This window comes from Dermacentor albipictus, chromosome 1, assembly GCF_038994185.2.
Source record: "Dermacentor albipictus isolate Rhodes 1998 colony chromosome 1, USDA_Dalb.pri_finalv2, whole genome shotgun sequence".
Taxonomy (NCBI): Eukaryota; Metazoa; Arthropoda; class Arachnida; order Ixodida; family Ixodidae; genus Dermacentor; species Dermacentor albipictus.
Window position 1 is genome coordinate 389667658 of NC_091821.1, and position 18228 is coordinate 389685885.

General features: G+C 44.9%; 3 protein-coding genes across 9 annotated transcripts in view; 1 reads left to right on the top strand and 2 right to left on the bottom strand.

Moving 5' to 3' along the window:
* LOC135914075 (ornithine decarboxylase-like) overlaps positions 1 to 2492 on the bottom strand; it is a 29027-nt gene extending 26535 nt beyond the window's left edge. Inside the window, exon 1 of the mRNA XM_070532024.1 lies at positions 2152 to 2492. Coding sequence (XP_070388125.1) covers positions 2152 to 2469 — 318 coding nt within the window. The 5' untranslated portion in view covers positions 2470 to 2492. The remainder of the gene's footprint in view (positions 1 to 2151) is intronic.
* The window catches only part of LOC135914046 (uncharacterized), a 73417-nt gene that overhangs the window by 3551 nt on the left and 51638 nt on the right, over positions 1 to 18228 (top strand). The window lies entirely within an intron of this gene.
* The window catches only part of LOC135914055 (ornithine decarboxylase-like), a 111994-nt gene continuing 108442 nt past the window's right edge, over positions 14677 to 18228 (bottom strand). For all 7 annotated transcript variants that reach the window (XM_070532021.1, XM_070532023.1, XM_065446794.2 and 4 more), the window contains 2 exons: positions 17537 to 17640; positions 14677 to 15114 (listed from right to left, as the gene is read on the bottom strand). In XM_070532021.1, the coding sequence (XP_070388122.1) occupies positions 14767 to 15114; positions 17537 to 17640 (452 nt within the window). In that variant the 3' untranslated portion in view covers positions 14677 to 14766. The remainder of the gene's footprint in view (positions 15115 to 17536; positions 17641 to 18228) is intronic.

Here is an 18228-nt window from a genome sequence, read left to right on the forward strand (position 1 = left end):
TACATCACTGCGTTTGTCTGGTGGAACTTCAGAACCGTTATTGCTAACCAATGAGATGTTATGTGATGACGTAATGGCGGGAGTTAAAATTTTCCAGAATTTTTTTGGATTGGAGCGAATAATGTCCTGTAGATCCAGATGATAAAATTTTCTTTTTGAGCATCGCAAAAGTTTTGTGTAATCGCGAAGACAACAGAAATACTTTTCCCAACGCAAAGCGCTAGCCGAATGCTTTGCTGCTCGGAAGAGTCGTTTCTTTTTATTTGACAGTTTTCTGAGGGCATTAGAAAACCAGGGTCTGCTGGCATCACCTCGAATGCAAACAAGGGGTACATATCGGTCAACGAGTGATAACAATTTTTGTTTGAAAAGCAGCCAATTTTCATTTACTGTTCTGGAAGTGGAGGACATGCGGAAGTAATGAAAAAACTTGTCCAGCTCGATGATAATATTCTGAATGTCAGCCTTCTTATAGTCTCGTATATATTTGACTGATGGTTGACGAGTAGGGATGGGTACGGACAGTTTGAATAATAAGGAGCAATGATCGCTGAAACCGGGAATGCATGATAATGACTGAATGGATTCAGGGTTCGAAGCAAGAACAAGGTCAAGAGTATTGTTTTGGCGGGTTGGCATGTCAACTATTTGTGCAAGATTAAAGGTAAGAACTAAATTAATAAACTCTTTCGATTGGCCACTGTGCGCCGATAAGTCGAGCCAGTTAATGTCAGGGAAGTTGAAATCGCCACAAAGTAAGCACCTCGCGCGGGGATAGCGGGCCTGAAGGTCCAGTAGAATTGAATACAAATGGTTAACAAATGAAATGTCGGCGTCCGGGGCACGATAGCATGCAATTAAAATGATTGTACTGGAAGGCAGTGTTAATTTCAGAGCAACAATTTCATGATTACTGATTGGTAAGACACAGAAAGAGGGCACACTCGACCTCACGAAAACAAGCACACCACCACCCCTCCGCCCCACTCTGTCGCACCTGTACACCGTGAAAGATCGCACACCGTGTAGCAACTCATCATTCGAGATATCAGAAGTTAGCCAGGACTCAGTAAATATTGCTATATCTGTACTGCTATCATTTAGGAAGGCTTCAACAGCGTCTTTCTTCGGCAAATAGCTTCGAATATTGGCTAGAAGAACCGCCAAATTATGACAAGTCGGTGCGAAGTATCTCCCGCAGGGTGGCTGCGGTCGGGGGCGTGGCGGCGACAAGTAAGCGGGTGACGGTTGCTATAATTGCACTTCCTGGACAGAATTCGTTTCGGAATTGTATATGAATTGTCTGCCGTTCATGGTGAGCTTGTCGAATCGAATCTTAAAGTTAGTGCTCCTTTCTCGGGCGTAATTGAAAAGCATTTTTCGGGCTGTTTGCACGCGTGTTGAATAATCATCACGAATTGCATAAGACGTATCTTTAAGCTTAGGTCCCGCTGATAGAATGTTTGATTTAACTTTGAAACGCCCGAATTTCACAACTATAGGGCGCTTTTTGTCTGCCTGGAATCGCCCCAGCCGGTGCGCTCGCTCAATGTCGTCAGGATTTAGGTTAATGCCAAGTTTCTCTGAACAAAAGGAAATAATCTGGGTCTCGGACTCTGCCCATGTTTCGCCTTTATTATCCTTTATTCCGAAAAAAATCAAATTTGACCGGCGAAGGCGATTCTCGGCGTCATCACATTTGTTGGTAAGAGCTTTGATTTCCGCCGAGAATTTCTCAATACTTGTTTTCAAGGCGCAAGAAGACGAGTCGTTCGATTGATTATTCTCGACAACTTTTTCCAGTGCGTCGACACGCGAAGACAGGCGGCCGACCAGACCTTCTATATTAGTTTGGGCAGCGCGGATTAGCGAAAGTTCTGCGAGAACAGTGGTTTGGGACTGCTCCAGGCGGGAGAGTGTGTGTGAAATTGAAACAAGGGATACAAGTTCGTCACCGTTAGAAGGGCCGGGATTCAGTTCCACATCCCCTGACATGACAAGCAAGAGAGATACCAAATTGACATTGAGGCAAAAATAACATGAAAAACACAACAATCTGCGGTAACAATCAAGCAGGTCAGAGGGGCATGACAGTGCGACCAAAAAAGGACTACTGGTTCGGAGGCAACTATCGAGAGGGAGGTAACTAACCTGCGCAAAAAGGAGCGGTTTCATGACCTCGTTCGTCGCAGCGGCATGCCCCGAATGGCCCCAGAACGGAAGCGGTATTTGTAGGCAAGGCAAAGCTGCTGAGGTGGCAGTACTGCGTGGTTGCCAGGCGAAGAAATCGACTGTAGCTGGATGCGGAGGATTCAGCCAGTCTTCTGCTGCTCGGTCGCCATCCACAGGAGGCTGTGTAGCAGCGTCATCGGGTTGACCAGCGGTGGCGGGATCGATGAGGCCGAAACCGGAATGTAGCGGAGCAAGGGTGCATAGCAGGAAAGCCTGCGCAAAAAGGAGCGGTTTCATGACCTCGTTCGTCGCAGCGGCATGCCCCCTTCCTTTCCATCATTTTTCATAAGCATATTGTTTTGATATTCTATTTATTTAAGTTTAGTATGCCGCATTTTGGGTAGGTTATTATTGCGCGAACTGTAATGACGTGAAATGTATTAAGAACTATTTTCTTACATGCTTGAACTGCACCGCGTCATGCGGTCCGCTTGAAGTTGCTATAAAGACGAAACGTACAAACACTACCTTCTCACAGTGGTCGCGATGGCTTAATGTGGGGTAAATATTGTCTGATCATGAACCCATTCTTTGCTCTTTTCTAATCTGGCTGTACAGGATGAGAGGTAGTGATGTATTTAGCGCATAGTTTCACGGTTCACAATGACATAGTTGCACCGGTTAGACAAGTGCGAATGTGGTGACTGTCCATGTAAATGACTTTTTGAGTGAGTAAGTTATTTATGCAGACAATTGGGTAAGGAAACATATTGGGAAACTGAAATTAGTGAGGCCACAGCTTTGGGGGGTCATAAGAATAGTTTTAGAGTGTTCCATCTTTTGCGGAAACGACCTTGCAGACTTTACTAATTTTAGTAACATGCAGCAAACACAACACAGCAAAGGATATGCACTGCATTGTGTGCCCCATCCTTGCCATTTCCCCGACAAGTGTACAGCGTTGTTTGCTACAATTTTAGCATTCATGTGAACTTGCATGTGAACCTTGTTAAAAAGCTGTTCTATATATGTGATGCGCCAACCTGAACATGATGTTAACACTGACCATCTTGTTTCTGTGCAGGGTTCACTCTGCAAACATTCTCAGAGACATCAGCTCTGAATGTAAAAAATACGTTATCATCGATGCAGGCTAGAGATTATGCGACAGCTGCCATGACGTAATCAACTGAGTAATTCTTATTTAATCTTTTTATAAATTTCACTATTACATTACAAACATTTTTAAAAATATATTATTGTGGGAATAAACTTCTTTTATTGCGAACTTTCATCTGTCTTATACGAGAATATTGACACATAGTGACAAATGTTTACGCTATGCTACTAGGTCGTATGTAGGACAAATGTTACTAGAGGGTTAGTAAAACGTGTGTAGCAAGTACATAACCACTTGCAAGTAAAATATTGCCACGCTGTTTCTATACAGCCTAAAGAATTGCGTTATTTGACGGTTACTAGAATGTTTTCAGACCATCTACGAACGTGTTTCAATTGAAGTACCGTGGCCAGGCCAGTTGTTGGCAGGATGTTACTAGGTGATTGTTAGGAACTTGACCGAACGTTTGCGAACATTCTTCAATTGGAAGAATGTCAATATAGTGTATAAAGAAGCTCTTATGGAGCTTCTTTATATACCATATTGACATTGGTAATGGGAATGGTATGGAATGGCACCATGGGAATTGGTATGGAGTTGGCAGAACGTGTAGAAACATCCTTCAATTGGAAGAATGTCAATAGCTGGTTGGCAGGAAGTTGGCGAACGATATATCAACATTCTTCTTTTCAAAGAATGTTACTAGTGTTTATAAAGATGAATTTTCATAGAAATTTGGTAAGAAGTTTAAAGATATCCTATGAACACGTTAATATAGGGAGTTGGTGGCCAATTATTTCTACGGGGTTGGAGCGTTGTTAAGATGTATAAACACAGTTGGTAAGACTTCGACTGACTGCTGGTAGGTTCTAGTAACAATAGTCTAAAGACGGTCTAAAAAATGTTGATAGAAATTTTATAAGGGTTAGCATAAGGGTTACTAAGGGATAGCATGTGTTACCTGTTTCTGCACAATATGACGTGCCACTTCTTGAACTGTGCCTCCCGTGAGGATGAACGTCTCACCGGTGCCTTCACAAGACATTCTTGCCTGCACAAAACAGATTTTAACATTAGTCAAAGTGCAGGTATTGCAGAGTATGGATATTACGGAGCACTCGAAGAAAACTCAGAGCCCAAAATCATTATACATTCCTCATATATGAAGCACACAGTGCACAGGGGTCGATATTGTGGCTTTATAAACACGACATAATATCGCAATAAATTGTCCATATTTTTGTGACAAAAGAAATAAATCTTTTCCGAGTGGCACTCCGCCTGCGTTATCACCAGTTTTGGCTGGTCTTTGGCATGTAATAATAAGAAAGAAATGGAATGGAATAAAATGTATCGTTACATTTCACTTGCTCAAATTTGCTTTTCTTTCATTATCAAGTGCCTATAGAAACCAACGTCATTCTGACGATGGTGCCTTTGCGGCACAAAGAGATATCACCAAGTTCTGGAGTATTCAGATCCTTTTCAGCCGGCTGGAAAAAGAAGTATGCGATGGCTACCGGTATAAATTTTTGATCATTTCTGAGTACGATGAATCTACTAAGAAAACGAACTGGCCTTCAATACACGCAGCAGAAGTTTACGACGTCACCCAAATATGCTGCGAAAACCTCTAGGCGGTGTCTTAATTATTCCTCCCCCTAGCGTTTTGCTTGCAATCAGCTACGCGTGTAGCGTGCGAAAAAACGCTGATGGTTTTAACTCATCGGCTATGCCCCATGTTATCTATTGATCCAACGTCCTTCGAGATTACATTGAGTGTGAACATTATGACACTGAATTCCAAAATGGCCTTAAGAATGGTTTACAATTAGGAATTAATATATTATATTTTTTTTGTTTCCTATTTTCATAACTAGCATTACCGGAGGTTCCATAAGGACCAAGCTAATTTTTTTTGGCTTTTGGCTGCTATCTTTTTCTTGTCACTGGTTGCGAGCGTTTTTACAAGTTTACGCTTTTGTAAATGACGATGTGTACCTTGTGCCTTTTTCTTTAGTGCGTGCGTGCGTGCGTCTGCGTGTGTGCGTGTGTGCGCGTGTGTGCGCGAGTGTATATGCGTGTGCATGTGCGTGCGTGTGTGTGTAATAATACGCTTACTTGTAGCGTTAACTGTATATTTGTTGTACACTCCCTGCATGAATGCTTGCTGCATTTTTATTGGTGTATTTTACAGGGTATGCTACCTATTTACTTTTAAGATAAGGGGTAATATTGCGCTTACAGCGCGTCTCCCTGTCCTGATAACTATTTCTTTAATTATCTGAACGTGTGCTAACGCTGTGCCATGACGACTCCGAATATATAATGCGTGCGCCACAATTAGGTACGCGACATTTGTCGAGCCCGTGATACAAAATCTTGTCGCTAATGGTTGTAATTAATACATTTACGTTCGAATGGCAACATGCTCACCTCCGGCAAGCCATCGACAGCTTAAGTAATGCGCCATCCTTACCATGTGAATTCCCGGCGCGTGTCAGCTATGACGCACAAAGGCTGGCAGAGGGCACGAACTATCGCTGCTTGGAATGTTCGAAAAAGTACTGGAAACTACAGTGCCGCCAACTTGCGTGCTTGACAATCTTCTAAGCATGCGCAAAGGCTCAGAGGTGAGCGCTGGTGCTATTATGTTTCTCATGCCTCAACGTCCACAGAAATACGCGTGGCCGATCATCGAATAGGGATTCTGCATGTACAGAAAATGAAATCAGTGTTTTAGTATTCGTTCGTGAAGTGGAAGCGCGGTAACAGCGTCTCACTCAGGCTCAAACAAGTCAAAAGGAATGCGTTGAATCCTAAAGGTTTTGTAATTACGTTTTGGCACGCAGCTTCGCGTGTCTGCGAATTCAAGCCTGTTGGCGCAGAATTCGATTAAGCGAACCAATAAGACCACGTTCTACTTACATAAACAAAGTGCACGACGAGTAGGAATCGTGTTGAAGCGTGCAGGCAAATGGCAATATCCTCAGTGAACTACATGTGCAATATCCACTACGTTATGGCCCGCAAAAAATTACGCAAGCCTGACACATACTATGCTACGAGAGACTCGCGACTACATCGAGGGTAGCCGCAGAATGTTGGTCTGATGTTCTCCCTCCCAATTCGATGAATCTATGTCGATATTAACCTGTAGTGCTTACCGGACGGTATCGAGAGGAGTTTCTTGTCCTTGCTGAAACTATGTTGGCATAAGAAGGCGCAGCAGGTTATGGTGATAAAAATGCCGTGAAACGAGGTCGCACTTGCCACAAAACTTAGCTCAAGGCGTTTGCAAAATGAAACAACAGAGAAAATCAACGGCGCCAACATGCCTTCCTCGCCACTCCGCAGACGCCTCTCAAGCGAAAATGGCGCTTAAGCGCGACTGTAAGCAAACGAAGCCGGCGCGAGGGCCCACGTGATGCCATTAGGCCAATAGCGACGCGGCGTCGGCCTCGGCCCGAGTGCGCGAGGAAGAGACGGGATTCTTCAAAGCGTGGCACCACTTTACGAAGTTTAAGGGGCATTAGGTACACGCAGTGGCGAACGGCGGCGGCTATGCGTTCCGGCTTGGACAGCAGCACATCATCGAGATCAGCAGCCACCCAGCCGGCGCTCTGATTTCCTTGGTTCTTTATTCTATGGCCCCAAAGGGGTGGCAATGGAAGATAATAATAATATTTGGGGTTTTACGTGCCAAAACCACTTTCTGATTATGAGGCACGCCGTAGTGGAGGACTCCGGAAATTTTGACCACCTGGGGTTCTTTAACGTGCACCTAAATCTAAGCACACGGGTGTTTTCGCATTTCGCCCCCATCGAAATGCGGCCGCCGTGGCCGGGATTCGATCCCGCGACCTCGTGCTCAGCAGCCCAACACCATAGCCACTGAGCAACCACGGCGGGTGGCAATGGAAGAGGAGCGAAGAGAGCAAGACGCGAGCCGGGCGCGAGAGATGGCGCCAGGAGCGCGCGCAGCTAGAGCAGCGCGCTGGCCCCGCCTACTGAGCTAGTTACGGCGAGGCACAACGGCGACGCGAAACGCAGGAACAGGCGCCAAGGAGCTGCACTCTACAATGCTTTTAGAAGTTTTCCAAAACTTCCTGATCTTTGGTTCACTTTATACAGTATCATGGGACTATCACTCGGAACACTGATGGTGGGATGCAGCCACAGGAATTTTCACCGTTTCATATAAGATTACTAATGCAACGCGTAAAGATTGCTTTATTAATATCTACGTTTTTCTTCATAATTTATTTATTTATTCTTCATTAAATTATAAAATTCAAATAGCAGAAAGACTCGTTTATCAACAATATTGTTATTATCCAAAATTTACCTCAAACCCACACTTCACACTGAGTGTCGGTCTAATTTTGAAGTTATATTTTTTTCATGCGCGCAGAAGGCCCTACTCGCATTACAATAAGAATCCTCCGGTCTACAGGCTGTTGTGCCATTACCACCAGCCCGGATTCCGAATCTACAAGATGCAGAATTTATCCTGCGAACGCCCTTTGGACAAACCCGGGGCTGCCCCGAAAGGCACAGCGCCCTAAACTCTCCCTTGACAGGTCAACATGCTGAGCCGTCAGGCAGCGGCCTCCTGAGGAGAAGCATCGGCAAGCGACATGTCCAAAAGTGCAACAAAGTGCTAGACAGCCCGGCGCCGCATTTCCTTTTGCCTGGAGGTCACCGCGCGCGGCAACATTGAACCGGATGGCCAGCGCGGTCGCTGGTTGGACCTCTCGGACGACCGTGGAGTGCTGGCTTTGTATTGGGCCGTTTGAGTGACAATGGTTTCTCGGGGCTTTATAAGCCCCGACGCCGCCGCCTGGAGAACCGGATCCGCCGACCCACCGGGAGCACAGTGCCGCTCTCGAGTGGAGTGAGATGTGTCACGCGTTGCAGTCTCACCGGACGTCGCCGTGCGGGAACAGTCGCGTTTGTTGTGAGCTCTCGGCCCCCGTGCCGATCCGATCTTGTCCTGTATAATGACCTGTATATAGTGTATAAAGTCCCTTTCGTTATTCTCACCGACGCCTGACTCGGAGTCTTCGGTACCAACGCTCTGTCACGAAACGGGTGACGAGCGCTACGGGACCACCTCAAAGTCGTAACAAGGCTTTCACGATAAACTTTAAGAATGCCGCCCCCAACCATTATATAGCGTACGCGGTTTCTTTGAGCTCGTCACTCTTTTTCTATCGCTCTACTCCTTCCTGTGTCTTTCTCTTCCTATCTCCCTACTCCTTCCCCGGCGCAGGGTAGCCTACCGCTTCTACCTCTGGTTAAACTCCCTGCCTTACTACGCAACCTTTTTTTTTTATCTCTCTCTTGAACTTGTTCCTTCTTCTTCCTGTCTGCTAAAGGCTTCCAACATTATTGCACATTTTCTTTGAGTTAAACTCCGTCTCTTTATTGTCTTAGTTTGCACATGCATTTGTTGGCTTATTATAAAACTCTGTTCTTGGCCAATCCTTCACAGTGGCTTTGTGCTATGTACCAGGAGCGCCACCTTCATTGTAATCTGCAACCGAAGCCTTAAGCGACTCACCGAGGCTGAAAGGCGAGCGCTCTTTAACACAGCAACTACTCCCAGTTTGTTGCCGTGTCGCAGACGCCATGCGAATTGCTACTTTGTTGAGCTGCGAGGAGATTTAACCTCTGAGAGAGATAAAGCCCTTCAAAAGTCTGACTGAAAAGCGAGAGGCCCTTAACAAGGCAGTTCTTGGGGGTTTATTGTGCATCAGCGTAGGCTGAATCAGTGACACAGCCACAGTAGGGTTCCCAAAAAATCTTGTGTGTGCTGCAGGGAGTGTATGGGCGCTAGGATAGAAAAATGACGCGAAGAAATAGACAAATTACATTTATTCGCGCATTAGAAAGCTCACATTCGTATGTGCGAACTTCCCTTAAGAATTATTCCCTCTTTCCCCTACGAATTATTCGTAGGGGAAAGGGCGCATCTGCTCTATAAACGCTGTTTGTGCCCTCCCCCTCCCCCCTCTACCTGTGGCGCCCGAGATGGTCTCGCACCGCTCGGGCCCGGCGTGCATGTGGATGTTTGGGATTCTCGAGTTAGCCTCATTATCGTACCGTAGTGCTCCCTACGAAGAGAGACAGGTTGCACCATGGTCAAAGGGGTTACATATTCTGCTTTCTTGCTGCCCGACTCTCTTCACGCCATTTCGGGACCTTGCGCGTTGGGTGAAGGCGGGCCATAGCAAATCAAGCGTGAAATTTATGCAACAAGATTGTACAAACCGCAGTTCGGGTTTGATAGAACACACCTGCTACAGAGTGAGCTCTCTCAAATGCGACCATTCCTGCTTGGATGGACAAAGGTACTGCCGAGCTACACCTCTCTAAACGCGGTGCGGCAGGGTAAATTTAGCTCCGAATGCGTCATGCATAGCGCCACAACAGCGCCATCCGTTCATGTGCCGCATGCATGATCCACTAATGGGTCCTTTATTCTACAAAACGGTGTCAAATAAAGAGCATGACCTCAGTTCATGCCCTCAACCACTTACGTCGTTGATTTATGATACAGCTAGGGGGAACCCAGCTGTGTAATCTCATAGTTGTCTTCGCTCCACATTCGTAGTTGGCCTAGGCTGGTGAAAGGTGGTAACAGCAACTTGGCATCACTATATATTTCTGCCCAATTCATTGCATGCCATCCCGGACACTGCGTTTCGACCGCAGAGGCACCACATCTGAGGAAGCGGGAAATTGCTGGAAGAAATTGCACACTTGTAGGCCGTTGAGCACACTCCTGATGAGCACACGTTTAGGTTTGATGGATAATAGCGACTATGGTTCAGTGGGTTCTCACAAACGCGACCACCTCCGCTCGAATCAACAGACTTACTGCCCAGCTATAACTATTTTGAACGCCGAGTGGGAGGCAAAATTGGTCCTCGATCACGTCGTGCGTCCATGGTGCCACAACGGCGACAACTGTAGTGAAATATGCATGATCGAGTAATGGCTTCTTTCCACTACACAACAATACGAAAGTAAACCGCATAAGCCATACGGTTGCAAATATATTAGAGATAAAAGTATAAGGTGCTTTAGTTACATACAGTTTAAGTAAGGAATTCATCTGAACTATTATAAAGCCGCTTCAAGTCTAGAAACGAAAAGATCTGAGCACATTGTATAACTGGCTTCAAAAATGAATATTTTTCTTCCTTCTGCAGCAGGCCTTCCGGCCCTCGTCATGTCAGCCCGGGCGCGTCGTAATATTCACGAATACTGTGTAATTCATTCTGGCTGGCCCGAATTGTGTCATGAGCTTTGAGAAGTTTGAAAGAACCTAAAAGCTGGGAGAACCGTGTACGATACCTTCCTGGAAGCAGCCGAGAATAAATTGGTGTGGCGGCGAGAGCAGTCCTGAAAACGTTCAGTTGATTTAACAATGGAATCACCTTTGTCGTTCAGCGCTGAAAACGAACCACTCGCCTAATGTAAAGTTGTGCCATCTGTGCAAAGCGCCGCTCTCATTAAACTCGGCTGCATGTCATGGAAGACGCAGTTGGCCCGCTCCGGCTAAAAGCATAGGGAAAAAAATCAGGCTTGCGAAATGCGGACAGCCAGGCCACTGTGCTAGGTGCATGAACGCACTCATCTGGGCTCGCACATTAAAAGCTGTTTTTATGGACTGTTTACCCCGAAAACCAGTCACGCAATGAGAACGCGAAAAGTCGACGACCTCGTCAGAGCCATCGCCAACTGCGATTATTTAGAGGAAACAGGTGCACACCGCAGGTACGGGTTTCGGAAATTTGGAAGGGGCCATTCTTGCACGTGACCCCAGCCCTAGCCTGCCAGGTTCGCGTGGGATAGAGGGTCATTGTGCTCCACTCTTTCTCTGTTTGTGCACAGTGATGTGCGTGTTTACGGCGAAGCTGTCCTGGGAGGAAAAGGGCCACTAATCTCCAAATTGGCGAGAGGTTATGTCATCCTTCTCCTAACGCCCGATTGTGGGAAGCCTACGGAAACAGGACGACGGAGGAGTTAAAAGAGGACGCGGACGCTTCGCGAATAGGATCGGCAACTTGAACGTATCTTATGTTCAGTATTCCTGCGTGATTCTTGTACAAAATTTAATTTATACGTGTGCGCTTAAAACGTCCTAGATGTCAGGCCAGCGCCACGTTCCCTCACTCCTCCATGGTGAATGAATATCTCACACCTTGGGACCTCCCGTCGCAACAACGCTATGTAGAGGTTAATGTGCGCAATTCATTCGGTGAAGCCTTATGGCCTTCGACAACTGAGAGCCGAACTTTCTCCCCGGCATAGGTGGTGAGCTGTGGCTTCTGCTGCTCTCTGTTCGCCACTCTGTCGAGTGCAGCGTTGCCTTCAGGCCGCCTCGCAGAGTGGAGCCTCAGACTGCAAGAATTCCACGTCACCGTGATCTAGATGGTCAGACGGAAACAGCAGCGAGAAGGCCCTGAACTAGGATGCCTTCTCGAGTACTTGGAAGCAAGACCAACCTGCGTCGGTATAACGTAAAGCTATTACAAACTGTGTTTATTCCATCTCTGCAATCCACGATTGCCCAAACATCTTTTGAGAAAGCCCCACTCAGCCTGTCTGTCACGGACGTCACGAAACCCGCTAACACTCCTGAACTGATATGACGTGAGCGCACTGATGATTATACCGAACAAAACATGTCTTTCCGCCTTTCTCACCGTTATCCTTCCATGATTAGTCAAAACGTTTACGGGCTGCGCCCACTTCGCCTGTCTGTCACGCAACCTCACAAAGCCACAAAAGCTCACCTTGTCAAAGTGATCTGTATGCATTAAGAATACATTATTTATTTCTAATAAAACCGAGCATTTCCGTAATCGCCGAAGACTGCCCTATTCCGTAAGGAATAGAAGATTCTATTCATTACGGAGGGGTACTTGCTGCTGCCGGGGAGAATGGATTATTTTGTGTATAATACAAATTTTCGCATGGCAGTCTAGCGTTGTTGAGCTCTTTCGACACGTGTACGACATCGCTATGGCAACTTTCCTTCAGTGAGGATCAGTTTTTGCGGTTTTAGCGGCACTTTTGTTTTTCCATTACTCGCTGCCCGGTTTTATACGAGCCATCGCGAGCTAAGTAAGAGGAAACAGGAATCAAGCCAGTCGCGGACGCCCGCGCCACACTCCTCCTCCGGTTAACTACTTGCACTGCCCTAGCTCGGCACTAACGAATCCTTCTCCGCTTCGGCGAGTTCCTTGCCTCTTGTGAGCCAAACAGACGAGAACCTGCCTAGGTAGGCAATGCTACTCCCTTTAAAAGCAAACAAATCTGACGGCACCTCCTAACGAGTAGAGCGTTTGATTGGGCTATACAAACAACGCTGCGAGTCACTGCCTGATGCTACATCGAGTAACGTCGATTTGACGTCAGGGGATCGGAATTAAAAAAGACTGTAATAGTTTTACGTTATAAGGCTCTTGGTCCCTATACGGTATTCAAGCTGGAATTGTCATTTTCCTCGGAGAAGGACGTCCTCATGAACAACTTTTCACCGGTACGCGCCATACTATGCATTTTACAAATATAACAGAAAACTTCCCTTCTAACTCTATGATGTTTACTTACTGCTGATATTATGTATCTTTCAGTTGCACAGAAGTGCTTATCGCTGTTGGCTGTACAAAATCAGTCTTGAGATCGTATTTTTTGCTATGATCAGAAGACGTGTGCTTTCTTCGGTTCATATAGTTCAAGCAATAGAAAGGAAATCCTCACCTTTAAATCTAATATTGTTGTGCACTGCGGGGATGATATCATTGAGTGTTTAAACTGTCCACATTACGTCAGCTAGCCTACTCATTTCGAAACCTGCGATTCTTTTTTAGATGCACGTTGGGGTATATAGACTTCTATGGGTGCAGTCTTTTGTCCTTGTCAAAAGCTATTACGGAAGAGAAACGGATATAGGGCAAAACGACGCTAAGACTATGAGCTCAACATATTGTTACGGGGATGTTGGGAGTATAGACTTAATATATTCACAGTATATATACAAGCAAAGTCAATGTGGTGAAGATGGCTGACCAGCAACAACACGCAGCAGCCAGCGTCTCGCGATCTTCTTCTTCCTCTCTCTCTTCTGTCATCCTTCCGTGACAATATGCTGGCAGATTTAAAGTGACATTAAAAAAAGGGACTTGAGCTGTAGTAAATGACCCTCCTGCGATATCAAAAAAGCATGCCTTAGCATGGGATAACGTCGTACAAGCCGGAAAAGACAGGATAGCATGAGATCGATCGCGACGCCGCCTTGAATTTCCCGCACCAGGTTTCCGTGAGACCATACGTTTTGCAGGCGCCTACTTCAGCCTGGTTACTTGTTTTAATAAAGATGAACTACATTCTATTCTAAAAAAAGAAAGCTCACGACTGAACTTATCAAGACCCACGACTTTTTACACAAGGCCAAAGTTCCATATCGATAAGAAAAGAAAACGTAGTTTGAAATTTAGGACGTCACACTGAAGTACTCGTGGTCGAGTTTCGGTGCGAAACTTGTGAAGTGAAACTTTTATCTTCATATAATTCTTCTTTTAATAATCAGCCTATTACCATGAAATTAACGAAAATAGAGTTTTAAAAGAATACTTGAAAGCCTAACAGATTGTGTCTTTAAGAAGCCGTGAAGACATGTGTTAAATGACATCAGTGACTTGTGTTAGTTTTCGAGAGTAACAAAGGAAGCAGGGTAGCTAGGAAAAATTAATGATGCTCCTCATATCTTTAGTAGGCTACATATACATTCACTGCACAGATGTGCCCTTACTGAGAAACCGAACCAATATTCTGTTTTGAACCTGCGTAGATAAACCTATGGGATTTGCTGTTTTTGCTCTTTGTGATTTGTTCTTTGATATAAAATGCGTCCATTCAATGTAGAATGTTTCAGCACGTAAGGGAAGGTCAAGTTACTCTAAAGTACAGCCTGTTTAACTGCATATAGGGCCTGATGCTAAGTGCAGTTATGTTCTCATGTTCGTCTTCAACTGAAGAGACAATTCGGAAAAAAATCTGTTGACTGCCTTCGTGTATGTGGTTATAGCAGTTTTATTAAGTACGTCGTGAAGAAAAGGGATATGTTTAGATTGCACTATCGTAGTTGCAGTCAAGTCAGTACAAGAAATCGTTTATATTGAATGATGCTAACAAGTGTGCTAGTGTTGGGCTCGACATATTTTGATCACAAGTACTGATCAGGTAGCATAAGTAGAAGCAGTGCTATGAACATTGCAGGAATCAAACAATTACAACAATTTAGCTCGGAACTCCACAAGTTGCAATGAAAGAGGAACTTTTTATTGAGATCTGAAGGTGAGTTATGCATTCCTTGACGGCTACCTTGACGGAACACGCAAGCCAAACTTCATTATGTATTGTATATTTCATCAAGGTAGTAGCGATAACACGGGTCAACGGCCATTACAGCTGAGGTCACCTATACGTTCCCGTTTTCGCGTCAAGAAGTCCTGTTTGAGAGCTTTCTCCGGTTGGCTGTATCCGCTTCGCAGGGTTGAATGCTGTATCACTTGACGGACAGAAGACACTGCATCTGACGGGACAATGTAGTGGACCATCGGGAATCCAGTGCCGTTGAAGCCACACGCAAAGCTTAGCGTGTAAGCCCCCATGTTGTCCATTAGGAGCCACTCGTCGACGTTCACGTCAAAGAACAGTTTTCTAGGCTCAATAACGTCCAACGGGTTACAGGTGGCGCCCCATAACGTGGTCAACACATCCAGACTTCTGTCTCGTGGCTCCTGCAGTAATGGCAGACGAAGCGAACCAGAGAAAAGTGTCACTTTACATCGGTATTTATTCGTGCTATCGGTTTCAATTATTGCGTGTAAGAAACGAAGCTTAACAGGATTGAAGCGATGAGCAGTGTTACCCAGATGTTCAACATGACCAACGGCAAGTACGAGGAAGATTTACCAAGGGTGCCATGAAGCGACTCTTCATCATGAAGAATAATACCCCATATCACATTAACTTGCGGTTTCCACTACAACAGCATCTCCCTCATATAGGGCGTATTCATACAGCCAACCAACACTCACTCTGGACCACAAATCAATTAAGCACTTTAGCTTCTTCTGCCAATAATATCTTGTGTGTGTTTGGCTTCTAAGCTTATCGTATAACGTGTTAAGCGCTAAAAATTGACGAGGAAAGCGAAAGAAACCCGAAGAACGACATTTGTCCTCGTGTTTCCTTAGCGGGAATTACGTTACACAGTAAATACCAACTAAGACAAGTTGAAGTCGTTCTAAAGCTTATATCTAAGCTTGGGGTAAACTAATGAAATCAAAACATAGGTTGTAGCTCAATATAGAACTAGAATGAGGACAGTGTCGGCGTTCAACTGCTTCAAGGAAATGTGAGCGGCGAAATAAAACCAGTCCGTCAAGGTGATGCTTGGAAAGACTGGTGGGCGGTCTTTGCGCAGAACGCCTTGTTCAAATGTTTTGTGAAGCAGCGAGAAAAATGTATGTTGAAGGGCTGCGAGGCTTTAGGCTTCGTCCACTTTGATTTAGAGAAATGACCTTGTCTTATCACTTAGCTCATCTACCTCAACATTTGCGGTTACGGCACTACTACAACAAATTTATATCAGTGCTTTGAAGGCTTCGCAACTAATCTCTGCCCCGGAATTATACTGAAAATTATCACAGCAATAAGTACCTTCATTACATTTTTTCTCAAACAATAAGTACATTTCAGCACTCCAAATATAAGAGTAGCCATGAAATATTAAATTCACCTGAAAAAGCAGTATTTTTCTGGCTAATGTGACTAAGCATTCATAATTCCATATGCGATAATTTTTTTAGTTAGCCACGTTTAGTAATACTAACTATCTAGGTCGTATTTCGATTTTAAAAAAGCCTATTAAATTTTACAATGTGTTCGCTAATATTCATTTTACCAGCGGAACCTGTACACGGGGTTTCACATGCCTTACTCATTCATTCCCACTGTAAAACACCAAAATTGCCCTATACAAGTTATAGTGATTCCACCGGTCATGCCCTTCTCACTTCGTGCACAAAACACACTGCCATTATAACGTTTGATGACCAAGCACTCCCTAGAAATTCGTGGATGCCAATTTGCGCTGCAAAGCTGTATAGAAAAACATAGACGAAGAAATCACGGTTCCTCACATACACAAGCTAGTGCTCTCGTGCTGTGCCTCATTCGAGCTCTGCAGCTCCCACACGCAACCTTTTACAGAAACTCAGCTTTGTAGATCGCTCATTGAAACACCCCATTACCTCCTTATAATAAGATTCGATTCCCATATTTCTGTTCCGCTGGATTCGACCTTCACTGACTAACGTCTTATTACTTAAACTAGAAGCTATTAAAGCTAAAATCACTGAGAATTTACTTCATCACTACAAAGCTGATTACCTGTTGAGCTGAACTATTATCGTGCTGGTGGCTCATTAAATTGAAGCTGTGCCTGAAACGTTTCTGTTTATTTATGTGTTGTGATGTTTATTTATGCGGATGTGAAATCGTTTGCTCGTGTGTGCTTGTAGATTTGTGCATGATTGTTTGTCTTTGTATAAAGGTACCTAATTTTTTGTATAGCTTTTCCTGGCTTCTGCAAACTTTTTGCTTTTTCATGCTTCTTAATATTACCAGCAATCTCACCTCCACAGTCTTCCCCTTAAGAGCCTCCTTCAGGTTATACTGGTAACGTACTAAACTTTATGCAATAGTCATTTCCCCATCTGTAAGACCGAACGTCCACTGATAAAGCATCGAGATGTGCATAGGAAAACAAAATTGTACGAGCACATACAGAAACATCATACATCCTGCCTACCGATGAGAGCATCAAATGCTTTAGTCTTACACGAGCGGAAAACAAGCCGCATTTGTTTTTTTTTTATATGCTGGTCCAGCGCCATGGTTTGACTCATGTCAAGCGCCCTTCTTTAAATGACACGGAGAGAACGCCTAAGAAAGTTCACTAAAGATAATTTTTGAGCACATCCGGATATTGGACAATCAGAGAATGTTTTATTGTTCGTCCATTTTATTATATTTTGTTACATCCAGTATAACTTTAGCGCTTTCTGTTCGTCTGAATAAAAAGAACGTTTTAACTTGGTTTGCTTGCACGACGATCGTGAAATAATCGAAATTTCCAGCAGCTAAGGAACTCACCTCTAAGGGCACGATATTCACGTCTGAGAACTCGTACAGATGACGGGAAACGCAGTTGTCTCTGCTCTCGTTGAGAAAGACGTCTTGGTGCGCCTGAACGACACCTAGAGCACAGAAGAGCACATATTTGCTACAGATATTTCCTGAGCACAAGCCGTAGTCGGGGGCAACGCACTGACCTTCTTAGTGCGTCCAGGCACGTACCCAGGATCTTTGTTCGAGGGGGGGGGGGGCAACCCAAGGCAACTTCTATGCAAATGAGGGGTGTACTTTACTAGTACAAATGTGACTAACATCCACCATTCGCCATAAAAACGCGTACACCCACAAAAAATAAATGAAATAAGGTGTAGTTTACAAGTACGCCTGTGGGATGCACCTCTCCTTTACTTGGCAAACAAGGAACTACGCCAAGTGGACTTGCGCAGGGAAAAAGCGCAGAAAGAACACTGCCAAGAACAAGTAAAGAAGCCAAAGTGTAAAATAAAGATTACTAGAATACACCTTAAAAAAACAGCAGTTGGCAACCAAGGCACACAAACCGCGCGGAGTTGTGTTACTTCGCCAGCCAATCACAGAAGCGAACAACATCGTTGTCAGGCGGCCTTTTCAAAATGGCGTCGTACTTGATAGCTCAGGAGCGTCTGCTATTCTTGAGTCTTTTCATCGGCGGAACCAATGAGGTGTGCAAC